General features: G+C 48.1%; 1 protein-coding gene across 2 annotated transcripts in view; it reads left to right on the top strand.

Moving 5' to 3' along the window:
- LOC144720857 (ATP-dependent 6-phosphofructokinase, muscle type-like) overlaps positions 1 to 15,073 on the top strand; it is a 37,530-nt gene that overhangs the window by 3,866 nt on the left and 18,591 nt on the right. Inside the window, exons 3-12 of one of the 2 annotated variants that reach the window (XM_078597950.1) lie at positions 4,319 to 4,396; positions 6,430 to 6,619; positions 7,631 to 7,796; positions 8,200 to 8,244; positions 9,089 to 9,197; positions 10,019 to 10,114; positions 10,213 to 10,305; positions 11,899 to 12,024; positions 12,644 to 12,708; positions 12,873 to 12,918. In XM_078597950.1, the coding sequence (XP_078454076.1) occupies positions 4,319 to 4,396; positions 6,430 to 6,619; positions 7,631 to 7,796; positions 8,200 to 8,244; positions 9,089 to 9,197; positions 10,019 to 10,114; positions 10,213 to 10,305; positions 11,899 to 12,024; positions 12,644 to 12,708; positions 12,873 to 12,918 (1,014 nt within the window). Of the gene's footprint in view, positions 1 to 4,318; positions 4,397 to 6,429; positions 6,620 to 7,630; positions 7,797 to 8,199; positions 8,245 to 9,088; positions 9,198 to 10,018; positions 10,115 to 10,212; positions 10,306 to 11,898; positions 12,025 to 12,643; positions 12,709 to 12,872; positions 12,937 to 15,073 lie in introns of both variants that reach the window. The other variant, XM_078597949.1, reaches the window with a different exon arrangement.

Below are 15,073 nucleotides of genomic sequence, written 5' to 3'. Positions count from 1 at the left end.
TCTGTACAATAATTCAATACAATAACTCTGTACAATAACTCAATACAATAACTCTGTACATTAACTCTGTATAATAACTCAATACAATAACTCTGTACAATAACTCAATACAATAACTCTGTACAATAATTCAATACAATAACTCTGTACAATAACTCAATACAACAACTCTGTACAATAATTCAATACAATAACTCTGTACAATAACTCAATACAATAACTCTGTACATTAACTCTGTATAATAACTCAATACAATAACTCTGTATAATAACTCAATACAATAACTCTGTACAATAACTAAATACAATAACTCAATACAATAACTCTGTACAATAGCAGTTGAGTGGGTAGATTTTTTTTTTCTCCAAAGAACCCCGGATTTTTACCTTTGCCAACGTGTGACGGTGAATCACATTCAACAACAAACTCATTTTCATGACAACTCAACCAGACACTTTGCGCCAACAGCTACCTCCACACCACTGCAGTGGAGCACGGCTCATTACATTTTCAAAATTCGCCGGTTCTTATTAAAGTCGTCCTACGAGCAGTAACGGACTTGTTCGTAGTTTTTAACACACAACGTGCACCTCCGATTAGCACGGTTGGCTACGTGCGGTGCGAAAGAAGTTCAACAAACGTGCATGCAACGTCGCATATCCGACTCACTGGGGACTGATGTGTCGGCTGATCTGTGAATATCACCGTGCAAAACCGGGGCCATATAATAGGGCCCACGTATAAACAAACAAAAATGACCATTTTTAAGTTTAGTTTCAGACTCTGCCTTCTCGACAGACCTGTTTTCCACCTGAAGACGGCTGCTTGCGTTGTGGCCGAAACGTCGTGAGAATTATTTTATTATGTTTTATTTTTATTATTTTATTATTTCCCTTCTACGTGACTTTACCGAAAGAACCAAGAAGAGAAAAATGACCATGTTATTTTCATATTTGTATGATAAACACATTTTTGTTTACCAAGATATCTTCTTCAATAAATCTATTTATATAGTAAGGATAGTCGCAGCGTTTCAAATTCAATCGGCTAATCTGCGCCACACGGCGAACGAGGGCCCAGACTAAATGATGAACGGCGTCAGCGGTAGCGACGTCTGTCCAAGCGGCTAGACGATCTTCTTGGTTCTTTCGGTATAGTCACGTAGAAGGAAATAATAAAATAATAAAAATAAAACAGAATAAAATAATTCTCACGTTTCGGCCACAACGCAAGTAGGAAGGCTACTTGCGTTGTGGCCGAAACGTGAGAATTATTTTATTATGTTTTATTTTTATTGTTTTATTATTTCCTTCTACGTGACTATACCGAAAGAACCAAGAAGATGAATCCCTGCAGTCACGAAATCTTTAATTGGCTAGACGATGTTGAGATCCCAGCGGAGTGACAGCGGCGGTAGCAGAAACGTGGAGCAGCAGCAGCAGCAACAACTCTTGCAAAAGTTTATCACCGAAGGCCGACAAAACAGAAGCGCCCCGGGCCTACGATAACCTTAATCCTGCCCTGCGTGCAACACTCAGTTATGACCGGACATAGGTGCAGTGCAAACTGCTTAGACATCGGTGAAGTGCTTGCACTGTGATTTAGAAGCCAATATACGCGGGGTTAGTTCGGCACACGCCAGAGTTGAGCCACGCAGAAATACTTAACTGGGTGTTTGTTGGGCAGTTAATTTGACGAGGTGGATAATACGTGTCGGTCAGATATACGACGTTTTACTATAAATACACACACATATCGAGAGTATATTTTTTTAATGTTGAGTGCCCACTTTTAAAAAGAAAAACGACGAAAGGGCCTTGTATAGTCGGTTGGCCACCCACTGCTTTCGGAAACTCGATCTGAACTTAAAGGTCACTCGGGAAAGTCGAGCTGCTGCAGACTGTGTCTGGGTGCGGGCAGATCGTGTTCAATCTTTATATAGCGTGCGGGAGGAGGGGGAGGAGGGCCTTCGCATGGCCGTTTTGCCTCCAGCCACCACCCCCTGGCACCGTCAACTCTGGCAAGAGACGAGTGACACAAACGCAGGGTGCTGCCCGGCTGTTAGAGTAACACATTTAGTCAGCGGACAATCGTCACCCCCACCCGCTCGCACCCCACAAGTAGATTATTTTTGTTACACAACCCAAAAACGTTGATTATGAACAACACATCAGCCACAAGGTCCCCCGAGAGCGCACAAACCTCGTACACAAGCGAAACTCTGGAACCGGTCTAGTCAGCAGTCAGGCACACTTGAACCAATTTGGTGCCAGACGATATAGTCAATTAAGAACCCTCTCGTTAAAATATGGGTTCCTAGTTTGACACAAAAACCATACGGCGCTCTCTCAAGGAATCTATTACTATATCATTACTATAACGATTATAATAGATTATAATCGGTATAGTAATAATTGGTTCGATCGATGGATTAATCAGATAACGCGAACATTTTTAGATATAAAAAAAGGTATCGCCTCTGTTCCCATGTGTGACGCTGGACGGGAGGTGGTATAGGTGGAGGTATGGTGATGTATTTCAGCATCATTAGCCACGTGACGATGGGCGTGGCTTGGCGGGAGAGGGTTTCCCTCCTTCGGGAAGCGCGGTGTAAGGGGGGGGGGCATTATGGGGCCCGATTAATTCACAAGAAAAAGTAGTTTATGCATTTGAATCAATTCATTCACTTAATTGACTTATCGTAACAAGGCTCTCTCTCAGTGTCAAGCCTTCTCACAAACCAGTCGGTGCTGAGCTGATGTAACGCTCACATTGGAAATAGTAAATAGGTTCGATTCCTGGACCAGTCAACGCAATCGCTATTCTAGAAATAATCTGTCCCGAGAGTTTGATAACTACACTTAGGGGCCATCCATAAATGACGTCACGCACCTAGGGGGGGGGGGGGTCAGACATTTGTGACGATGTGTGACGAGGGGGGGGGTTGAGAAATGTGGCATCACATCAATGCGCAACTTTAAATAAATATAGACAACACGTTCTACTTAATTAAATATACTTTTTAATAAATGTTTCTCCTACAACATCAGAGTGCAGCGCCACATTAAATACGCACGACAATAGTTTAAAGCGATTTTAAGCATGTTTTATTTTCAAAATGGAAATATGGTTTGGGGGGGGGGGGCATAGCTTTGTGACGTAATATTTAAGGGGGGTCTGACTTTTTGTGACGCCGTGTGACGAGGGGAGGGGGGAAAAATCGTCCAAAATCGCGTGACGTCATTAATGGACGGCCCCTTATCCACTCACATGTTCTCGTTTTGACAATAATACTCTACAATATATAATTTTTACATTGTCTCTAGGGGCGAAGTGGTGGTGCAGTGGTTAGTGAAATGTTGTCCCACCGCAGCGAGGATGAACCTATGCCCCCCGAGTTGAGTTCCAGGCCAAGGCCAATGTGAGTGGGTTGAGTGATATTTGAGTCACACGTGGAATGTCCACCCCCAACCTTCACCAACATCGCACTGACCAGCTCAGTGATTTAGGATCAAACAACCCCCCTGACCAACACGAACGTCGGGATTTACATCATTGTTGTTATCATTATGACTGTAATTTTTTTAAAGCATTGTCGAATGTTCATTTTTTGTACGCACTTAATGAAAATGAGTTGAACATTCTTAGGAGGGTTGGGTGGGGTAAGGAGGCCTTCGTGAGGTAAAAGGCCTTTTAGATTTGAAGCTTTCGTGACTGCAAGGATTCATATTCTTAGGTTTTTTCGGTAAAGTCACGTAGGTAAAAAAATAAAATTAATAAAAAATAAAATACAAATAAAATAAAAAATCACGACGTTTCGGAAGCTTGTGTTGCCTCCGATACGTGATTTTTATTTTTATTTTACTTTTATTAATTTTAATTTTTTACCTACGTGACTTTACCGGAAAAAACCTAAGAATATAAAAGGCCTTTTGTGTCCTGGTGCTCTGGGTCTTTTGTTTTCCTGGTGCTAACAGGAATGATGCCATCAGTCATCACCAGGCTTGCGGTGCAGACTGGTGTCCTCCCCTGGAGGATCCGCTGCTAGTTTTTGTAGCTAAACAGACAAATCAGATGCGAGCACCAGGACAAAAAAATGCCCTTTAACCCACTTGGGCCTCTTACCTCACCCTACGCAACTATTTGCTTAAGTATCACGCTATTACGCGATGTTTGTGTACTTAAGTTGTATTTCTACTTTGGTGGGTATTTTCCAAATGTGGGATATAATTTCTGGCAGTGAGACTTGTGATGCATTCAGGGTGAGACACATCTGGATGGCTTTGGTCATTTCTTGACTGGCTGCTTTTCACTCAGGGATACCAGGGGATGGTCGATGGCGGCGATCACATCAAGGAGGCCACCTGGGATGACGTCTCCAGCATTCTGCAGCTGGTACGAAACGAGTGCGCGCTCACACCATTCACGTGCAATCATTCCATATTATTGTGAATGGAAATGTGTTCACGAGCTGAATGCCAAAGTCGGGCTCTGCTTAGCCACGAGAAGGCTTCAGTAGACAGTTTGTGAAGTTTCTGTTACATAGCCACAATCATAACAATAATGTTGATATCCTATACCCTTTCCCAAAAACAAATGTCCAAACGCACTATTATGTATGCACGTATGTTGAAATTTTTTTGCACCGTACGTAGCCAACCGTGCTAATCGGAAGTGCGGGGGAAGGACAACACACTAAACACAAAAGTCAGTTCTAAAGAAATGAGTTTTCAATCTAGAAAGCAATCAAAGTTTGAATGAAATTACCAAATACGTGATAACTTCGGACGCAACTATTCGAAATTCAGTTAAGTGTGCAGGTAGTGTCACAAGCCAAAAAAGTTAAATGTTGACATTTAATTCTTCATAATTAACGTTTTTGGGTTAGATCGCGTTAATTATAAATGTGTCGTAACCCTCCACTACCCGACACGGTCAATCAACAAAAAAGTGTCACATTGACAAAAGACAAATAGTTCACTACTTTAGCCCACCGGTGTGTTGAAGAGTGAATCCACAACATTTACAGTTTATTGATAAATAACGCGATCTAACCCAAAAACGTTTATTATGAATACTATTGGTCGCGAAAGCCTACGTGTTAAACTATTTAATTCTTGATTAAATGTAATACTACTTGGATTTGCACAGAGTCTAAATGTAACCGTATATCGCACGATGCTGTAGAGAGTTGGTGGGACGTGGCGCATCCTGGGGTAAAGAGGCAGAGAAAGATGCAGTCAGTTATAGCCAAAGGAAGGACTCGAACCTGGATTTGAACAGGGACAGGAAGTCGACAGCATGGATGTCTGTTGGAGCAGCAGAGGAGAAAGAGCGTCCTCGCCCCACTGAGCAACGATTGACTGGGCACTTCGACAGAAGGCCCTGGGAGTTTAAGGAACGAAGTGTGCATTGGAGGGGAGGAGAGTCGAGTGAAGTGAGAGTAGAGAAAGTTGGCAGGGGTGAGTCTGTGGAGAACTCACACGTCATGCCAGCCTTCTACCGCACATCACACGCACTATGATACTTGATCAAAAGGGATAACCAGCAGAAGAAACACGCACTTCGGGTTTGTGCTATTAAAGGATGACCTTTTGGGAATGTCCTGCTATGGCAACGGTGAGTCAAGGAGATCCCAGGAGGGGGATTTTGGAGGCTTAGGGCATTGCCTGCTTCTCAGCTGACATTTTGAGATGCGTAAATGGCCACTATCAGAACACTAATTGTCTTCATTGTGAGCAGAATCTATCCACTGTTAAATGAGTACGGTGCTTGTGTCCAACTCAAGTGCTGCACTTTTCAGGATTATACCAGTTGCAGAAGGGCACTTGCAAGGCAGAACCAAAGTGCTACTGCGTAGGTCTTCGCGGCATTTGCTGCATAGCTCACCCATGTGCTTTCATAGCGTGCGTCACGATCTGACATCACGTCGGAGAGCTTGAAAACACGTCATAGCCACAGACAGCCACTCACTCTACCTGACCCAGCCGTTAAAGCTCAATATCCAGCGTCCAGACGACACGGTCTCCCTCTACACTTGCCGCTCATGAATCTTCACCGTTCCCCCTCACGTGACCCTGGGGCGTGGGCACGGCCGTCAGCAGCAGTAGATAAAAAATAAAATAAAAATTTACTAAAAGTAATAATATAAATAAAATAATAAATCAGTGATTTTATATCAGTGATTTATTATTGTATTTTATTTCTATTATTACTTTTAGTAATTTTTAATTTTACTTTTACCTACGTGACTTTACCGAAAAAAAACCTAAGAGTATGAATCCTTGCGGTCACGAAAGCTTCAAATCTAGAAGCAGCAGTAGACTTTGGGATGTTCCAACGGCACAATCGAGCGTTCCGAACGACGCGTCCGCTTGACCCCTACGGATTCACGCGCAGTTTGACCTCTCGCGTCCTCCCTCCCCTAGGGTGGCACGGCCATCGGCAGCGCGCGGTGCATGGACTTCCGCGAGCACGCGGGCCGTCTGAAGGCGGCCCACAACCTGCTCAAGTGCAACATCACCAACCTGTGCGTCATCGGCGGCGACGGCAGCCTCACGGGCGCCAACCTGTTCCGAGAGGAGTGGAGCGGCCTGCTCGCGGAGCTGGTCAAGGCCGGTGAGAGTCGAGCGTGGGGAGAAGAGGGGGGGCCCCAATGTGGCGAGCTACCGAAGAGCAGGGGGGGGGGTTGGATAGGAGGGATGGCCAGGGGGGGTAGGGGAGAGCTTCATTGAATTCCTTGCGTCAGGGCAACATGCCAACCGCCGGGTGAAGCCTGTGTTGTCCGTGTGCTCCGATCAACGTTGCTCTCTTCGTTGCTGCGCATTGTAATGTATCACCCCACAAACTTCCCCGGTCCGGCTGTCCCTTGTCTTGTCGGACGCCTCGAGCTGCAGCAGCAGCATTTTGGCGCCGAACAAATGTAGCCCCTCATCATCAACTGGCAAGGGGTTAGACGGGAGAGGGTCACAGTGGGGGAATGGCATCGATGAGCGGACCCAGCTGGGCATGGTGAACATCCAGTGCCGGATTATCATTGTAGCAAAGTAGCTACACATGTAGTAGCTACACATGTAGTAGCTACACATGTAGTAGCTATACATGTAGTAGCTACACATGTAGTAGCTACGTATGCAGTAGCTACATATGCCACGGGCCCCGCACTTTCAAGGGCCCCGCGCTAAATGCTTTCAAGCTATCAATTCCGATTCGGTGATTCTGCACATGCTCTATTACTATAGTACTATACTGCCTTCAACTTTTATGAACGACTGGGTGTTTAAGATTAGCGATTTGTTGTATTATCTGGCTGTATAGCAAATGAAAAGATACAATTACTTTACTATGCAAGTAAAATATTTGTGTTTTAATAATTTACGTGTTTTTATTTAGGGCCCCTTTATAACATATGCTACAGGCCCCGCACTAGCTTAATCCGGCACTGCGAACACCGCGAGAAGAATGCGCCGACGGGAATGCAGGCGTCCACGTCTGCGAACCCAAAGCTCACAACTGATGAATGTTGGATGGATGGAAACCCCTCGGGCCAGTCGTGGTAAGACGGGCGATCGTTTTGTTCGCGGTAGGCGACGTTCGTCACGCGTCCCAAACGGTGTCTCACGTCCACAGGCAAGATCACGGCGGAGGTCGCCAAGAAGAATTCCCACCTCAACATCGTGGGCATGGTGGGCTCCATCGACAACGACTTCTGCGGCACGGACATGACCATCGGCACCGACTCGGCGCTGCACCGCATCATGGAGGTGGTGGACGCCATCACCACCACGGCGCAGAGGTGAGCGTTCGCTCGAGTGTTGGTGTACGGTGATTTTTCTGCAATATTTAGCTGTATTTTCTTGGAGTTTCTGTTTGCACATAGTCACTTTAAGATTTATTCTTGTTCATGTTTTTGTTTTTTGTTTGTTGCGGTTGCACCCGATTCAAGAGCCGAATGGCTCACAGGGCTATACCTAATAAATGAACTTGAACTTGACAACCGTACGCCCGTCGAACAGATTTCACAAGACGCAACGAATTGAAACTTTTTAACGGGCAAATACGCGTGAACGAAATCGTGTATGTTTCTTAATATACGACACATCCCATGCACGCGAACGCGTTGAAGGACGCGAATGGAAAATCACTTAGCGCCGGACAGCGGAACCCAACGTGTGACGCGCTCTCTCTCCCTTTGGCAGCCACCAACGCTCCTTCGTTTTGGAGGTCATGGGAAGACACTGTGGGTAAGGACCGCCACTTCACCCGCGTGACTTTCTTTCCTCTTCTTTCTTATTCGTGAACATTCCACTGCCGAGCAACGTTCGCCTCCAAAGTCTTCCGCTCTGCACGATCACACGCCTCACATTAGCACAGGTCGGCTACGTACGGTGCTAAAGAAGTTCGACATCCATACACTTACCAACTCCGTCCAGTGTACTGCTCAAAATATTAGAATTTCAAACTCATGTTATCATTGCAAACCTCTCTCCTCCCTCCCTCCATTGGCCGCCATTCCATCGTGAGCTCTGCCCGTCTGCCACATGATGCCCCCTGCGAGATGTGCTGTCTATTTTGTTTCCCACATCGTGAATGACATCACTGATCCCAGTTTTTATTCTCAATCAAATCATCGTTCACAAATGTGTCGCTCCTCGTTACAAGTAAAATTCTACTTTTCATTGCTTATTTATTGTTGATAATATTGTTTTCTCGCTCGCTGCTTCGACCCTCTATCCCCATTCAACCCTCCACCCCGTGCCTGCGTTGCTCTTGCGGTTGCACACACAGAGACAAAGCTTCCTCCCCCTCAATATAGCTTCACATAGACCGTCGGGGCAAGTGCCTACGAAGGGCTGGGCACGGCGGCAGGAGGACGTGGTTTTGGCGTGCCGGAACCAAACACCCGACCGACTTTGTCTCCCCCAGTGCTGACATTGGCAACACAAACACACTCGTTCACATACTCGTCCGGAGCTGAGTGGACCTGTGACGCTTGCACGCGCGCACGCACACGTGGACGCACGCACCCCATGCCACGGGAGGAAGTGCCGACGGCATCGTCTCACGCCCCCCCCACCCCCCCGACAGATACTTGGCGCTGGTCACGGGGCTCACGTGCGGCGCCGACTACGTGTTCCTGCCGGAGATGCCGCCCGCCGACGGCTGGGAGGATCAGCTCTGTGCCACCCTCACCGAGGTGGGAGTGGGACGGTGCGATCGTTCACCCGCTCGCGACAACGCAGCGGTTGCCCGTGGTGGCTATTTTTGGTACCTGCTAGAAACTTGAGAGACCCCCTGTGTGATCTCGGCATTGTAATACTGCAGTCCACTCTTGATTACTCGGGGTAATGGGGAAGGGGTGGTTGCGATAAAACAAAAAAACACGGACAATGCAAAACATATGCATTGTGTACCTACCTGGAATGGGGGATGTAGATGTAAAAAAGCAACGTCCGCTTTAATTATCTTAAGAGTAACCGGATTGCAGTCACTTGTAACACCCGCGTCATTGACCCTCGATGAGTGAGGAGCAGCCGATGCGTAAAACCAAGGTACGAATGAGCACGGTTCACATGGAACCCGGACAATCTGCCTACGAATAATAGACGGCTGGCTAATTTGAAAATTTAATGAAAAGACCAAATCAGCTGGAATGCGCCATGATCCCATCGGGCCACGGGAGCTCAGCAGGGCCGTGCCTGACCAGCGAGCACACAAATCAGGCGGGATAGGTGTGAAGAGGGCGGGGGAGGGCATCTGCTGTTGTTCTGCACCCCCCTTCCTCACCAACCTGCCCTCACCGGCATGGTGAAGCCTGCTCAAAGAACGCTGACTGCCTCCACAGCGTGAGCAAGCTATCCTTGCCCAGCAGTTTGCTGTCCTTCCCCCGCACCTCCGATTTGCACGGTTGGCTACGCACGGTGCGAAAGAAGTTCAGCATACATACATATATGTATGTATGCATACATGCATGCATACACCGACCCTTCTTCTTTGTTGTCTCCGTGACGCCTGCAGACGCGCAGCCGAGGGGTGAGGCTGAACATCATCATCGTGGCGGAAGGAGCCATCGACCGGCACGGGAAGGCCATCACATCGGATGGAATCAAAGAAGTGAGCGACGCCGCGCTGTAAACGACGAGGAATAATGAAAGCGCACTCACCTTCCTGCTGTTGCGAGCGATCCATGCGCTGCTCGTTTGTTTTTGCAGATGGTCACCAAGCGGCTGGGCTTCGACACGCGCGTCACCGTCCTGGGACACGTGCAGAGAGGAGGCACCCCCAGCGCCTTCGACCGCATCCTCGTGAGCCCCCACCGCCGCCGTGACCGCCACCACCGTCGCTATCGTCAACATCACCACGGTCTTCAACGTCGTGCTCATTACCTGCCGTCGTCGTCATCAAGAAGCATCGTGTTTACTGCCACAGTCCTGGTTGAGCCCATTCCATTAATGGTAGAAAAACCGAACCGTCGAGAAATATAAAGATGACGGGAAAGACCACGCTGCACTGCGGCTTTCTGGCAGATGGGCAACCATGGTGGCTATACCGCCCTGCCATGCGTGTGATGTCTCAGTGGTGGTTGTGCCACCCTGCCATACATGTGATGTATCCGTGGTGGTTGTGCCACCCTGCCATGCGTGTGATGTTTCCGTGGTGGTTGTGCCACCCTGCCATGCGTGTGATGTCTCCGTGGTATTTGTGTCACCCTGCCATGCGTGCGATGTCTCCGTGGTGGTTGTATCACCCTGCCATGCGTGCGATGTCTCCGTGGTATTTGTGCCGCTCTGCCATGTGTGTGATGTCTCCGTGGTGGTTGTGTCACCCTGCCATGTGTGTGATGTCTCCGTGGTGGTTGTGTCACCCTGCCATGCGTATGATGTCTCCGTGGTGGTTGTGTCACCCTGCCATGTGTGTGATGTCTCCGTGGTGGTTGTGTCACCCTGCCATGCGTGCGATGTCTCCGTGGTGGTTGTGTCACCCTGCCATGCGTATGATGTCTCCGTGGTGGTTGTGTCACCCTGCCATGCATGTGATGTCTCCGTGGTGGTTGTGTCACCCTGCCATGCGTATGATGTCTCCGTGGTGGTTGTGTCACCCTGCCATGCGTATGATGTCTCCGTGGTGGTTGTGTCACCCTGCCATGCGTGCGATGTCTCCGTGGTGGTTGTGTCACCCTGCCATGCGTATGATGTCTCCGTGGTGGTTGTGTCACCCTGCCATGCATGTGATGTCTCCGTGGTGGTTGTGTCACCCTGCCATGCGTATGATGTCTCCGTGGTGGTTGTGTCACCCTGCCATGCGTATGATGTCTCCGTGGTGGTTGTGTCACCCTGCCATGCGTATGATGTCTCCGTGGTGGTTGTGCCACCCTGCCATGCATGTGATGTCTCCGTGGTATTTGTGCCACCCTGCCATGCGTGTGATGTCTCCATGGTGGTTGTGTCACCCTGCCGTGTGTGTGATGTCTCCGTGGTATTTGTGCCACCCTGCCATGAGTATGATGTCTCCGTGGTGGTTGTGCCACCCTGCCATGCGTGTGATGTCTCCGTGGTATTTGTGTCACCCTGCCATGCCTGTGATGTCTCCGTGGTGGTTGTGTCACCCTGCCGTGTGTGTGATGTCTCCGTGGTATTTGTGCCACCCTGCCATGAGTATGATGTCTCCGTGGTGGTTGTGCCACCCTGCCATGCGTGTGATGTCTCCGTGGTGGTTGTGTCACCCTGCCATGCATGTGATGTCTCCGTGGTATTTGTGCCACCCTGCCATGAGTATGATGTCTCCGTGGTGGTTGTGCCACCCTGCCATGCGTGTGATGTCTCCGTGGTGGTTGTGCCACCCTGCCGTGCGTATGATGTCTCCGTGATATTTGTGCCACCCTGCTATGCGTTACGCAGGCGAGCCGCATGGGGGTGGAGGCCGTGCTCGCTCTTCTGGACGCGTCGCCCGAGACCCCGGCGTGTGTGGTGTCGCTCTCGGGGAACCAGGCCGTGCGCCTCCCGCTCATGGAGTGCGTGCAGATGGTGAGCGGCCAGTGCGGCGCGAGCGCCGATGTCACATTGCCCAGATTAAACGATGGCACAGCATGAGTGAGCTACAGAGCTGGTTCTGATAATACAAATAATAATTGGTTGTCCCTGGATCCTGCCTACGTTTTTTTTTCATTCAAAAGTTATTGCAATTGTGATATTGGTGTCGTGCCAAGACACCAATGAGACATCTCCATTTGGAGCTCTTGCAGTAAGCAGCGTGGCATGGCCTAGTGTATCAAGAGAATGGTCCCGTAAGATGATGTCATGTGACCACTTATGAAGTCTTCTTTCCATTGGCCTCTTTATCCACGTTTGTCAAACACTTGTCATATGCCCTGTAAGCTGTATTCAGCTTAGCCACTGCGGGCAATTTTTGGCAGTGAATGAAAACATGAAGCTTAAATCTTATATATTTTTACTATTTATTCCTAAGAGCCACAAACTGCTTCGTTAAGTGAAATTACCAACATCTTGACTCGGCAACTGCTACATACGTACATCACACACTGCCACTTAAGTTACATTTATTTGTAAAAATGTTGCAATGTGCGTGTGTGCACGCGTGTGTGTGTGCGTGTGCTTGTGTGCTTTGTTGCTTCTTTTAACATAGACTAAAGATGTGCAGAATGCCATGGACAAGGGTCAATTCAATGAAGCAGTTGAACTCCGTGGCAGGCAAGTTTACACCAAACGGCACCGCGTACAGAACGCCGTGAGTGGGGGGGGCGTTCAAGGAGGTCACGTGGGAGATATGAAGTGATGTTTACTTTTTTTCTGTTACTTTTACCGTTGGGTAAAATATCCGCACGTCGTTGCAACTAACGCTTCGCCCTCCGCAGGAGTTTCGAGAACAACCTCAACACGTACCTGATGTTGGCCCACAAAACGTCGGACAGAAAAAAGGTACATCGCACTCGTTTTTGACACCACAAATATTGTGCCAAACAAATCCACCCATCCACACACGCAACCTGCATGCAACCCTACACCGCTCGCTTTTGCCTTTCAATCTACACAGAGAGTACCAAAAAACAAAAACCTGCACTTATAGGCAACGTGGTAAGATAATATGGCATTGTTGAATAAAAATATCATGCCTTGTTTTCAGCAGACAATCACCCCTATCCTCCAACCAGCCATCTTTCACAATTTCACCATAGCACCTCTGAGTAGCACAGTTGGCTACGTACAGTACAAAAGAAGTTGAACAACACATGTAACATACATGATGACTGTCCAAACGGGCATTCTCCTGGTACCACATCAGCGCTTGTTGGCAGGGTGCCCACTGTGCAACCGAGCTGTCGCATTCGAGGGGGGTTCGCTTACCCAAAAGTGCCGACGTCAGGCATTACAGGGATTCTCAGCGCCAGGCGATTCTGACAGTTTGATTTACAGTTTGCGTTCATTCAATTTTATAGTTAGGAGCGGCTGTTTCTATATTTGACGGTGGTGTTGTTGTGATGACGCCACGCCTCACCGAGGTCACGGCCAGCAGACAGAAAGTGCTCGTAGCCACAGTTCTCTGCCTTCTGTCATCATCATCATCATCACAAGCTATGGTCCAGCTGCTGATGGATGAAGTCCTCTCTGAGTCGTCGCCACCTCTCACGGTTCTGCGATGTAACAATCCATCGAGCTCCGTCATCTCCCCGGACACGTTCCCTTCTTGTAAGAAAACAACGGCAGTCGATTGTCCACCATACAACTCACAGTGGCGCTCACAAGGCCTTTGAACACGTTTTCCGAGCATCGGGCACATCCCACGTGCCTTCGCCAAGGGCGTTCATCCAGCAGTGAAGGCGATTTTCATGAAATGTTCAGCAGACATCTCTCCTCTGTGCCTTCGGGTCGGACCGCCTGTTGTTCGGCACGATGCCTGAAATGTCACTCCACGTCCTGGGAGCTTCTTCAGCAACTCAATCGTGGACGTCGGTCATCGTGCCAAACAACGCGCGGTACAACCCGAAAACATCGCGCCGGACGATCGTTTCGCCGTTCACACGTTTGGATAACGGCCGCACATGCATTTTGTCAAGGACGCGATGTCTCACGTCTGAAGAATCCTGACCTCCTGGGACTTGTAAAGGGCGTTCTCCTTCCTTTGGCACGAGAGGGCACTGAGATGCAGGCGGGTGGTCGTCCTTGATATTTTTAGCAGCCGAGAGCCACGGCTGCTGCCTGCTTGCCTCGCAAGAGAAACCTGAGCGGATCGTTTGCGTGCGCGAGCTCTGTGCGGCCAGATTAAGACTGCCCTTTTCTGAAGTCATGTTAGCCTCATAGAACGAGTATAAATGAGGAAACGCGTCCAGAATCGCTTACCCAGAAATATTTTTTTCGGAAACTAACGCGACCCACGTGTTTGCACGGGATCCAAGGCTGGGGTGGAGGGTAGTCGGAGGGGGGCGTGACGTCATTGGCCAGGTGTGCTTGCAGCCAGCTAGCAAAACTTTTTTTTTATCGTACTGTGTAGTACATTGTCAGGAAAACTGTTCAAGCAATCATGTGATCAATGATTGATGCTCACAATTAAGTCTCCCCTGATTGGTCAAGGGAAAAGTATTGTTTTTATGTTTCTCAAATTAGAGCCCAGGTTTACTCCGGGACACATCAGAATCAATCAGGGTCAGAATATGTATTTATACTGGAGGAATCCGATAAGCTTTAAAGCTCTTATATTTCGATTTAAAGCTTTCGTGACTGCAGGGATTCATCTTCTTGGTTCTTTCGGTAAAGTCACGTAGAAGGGAAATTATAAAATAATAAAAATAAAACATAATAAAATCAAAAATTATCACGACGTTTCGGCCACAACGCAAGCAGCCGTCCTCAGGTGCTGTCTTTCCGACAGCTCTGTTTCTTCACATGAGGACGGCTGCTTGTGTTGTGGCCGAAACGTCGTGAGAATTTTTTTCTTTTATTATGTTTTATTTATATTATTTTATTATTTCCCTTCTACGTTACTTTAAAGCTCTATTTCACAGATGTCCAGTAGGCGCGGGTAAGAACATTACAACAACAAACAATCCAAAAACACGAT

The sequence above is a fragment of the Lampetra planeri genome, chromosome 10, assembly GCF_965212315.1.
Source record: "Lampetra planeri chromosome 10, kcLamPlan1.2.h2, whole genome shotgun sequence".
Taxonomy (NCBI): Eukaryota; Metazoa; Chordata; class Hyperoartia; order Petromyzontiformes; family Petromyzontidae; genus Lampetra; species Lampetra planeri.
Note: the sequence above shows the minus strand (reverse complement) of the source record. Positions and strands in the feature narration are given on the sequence as shown.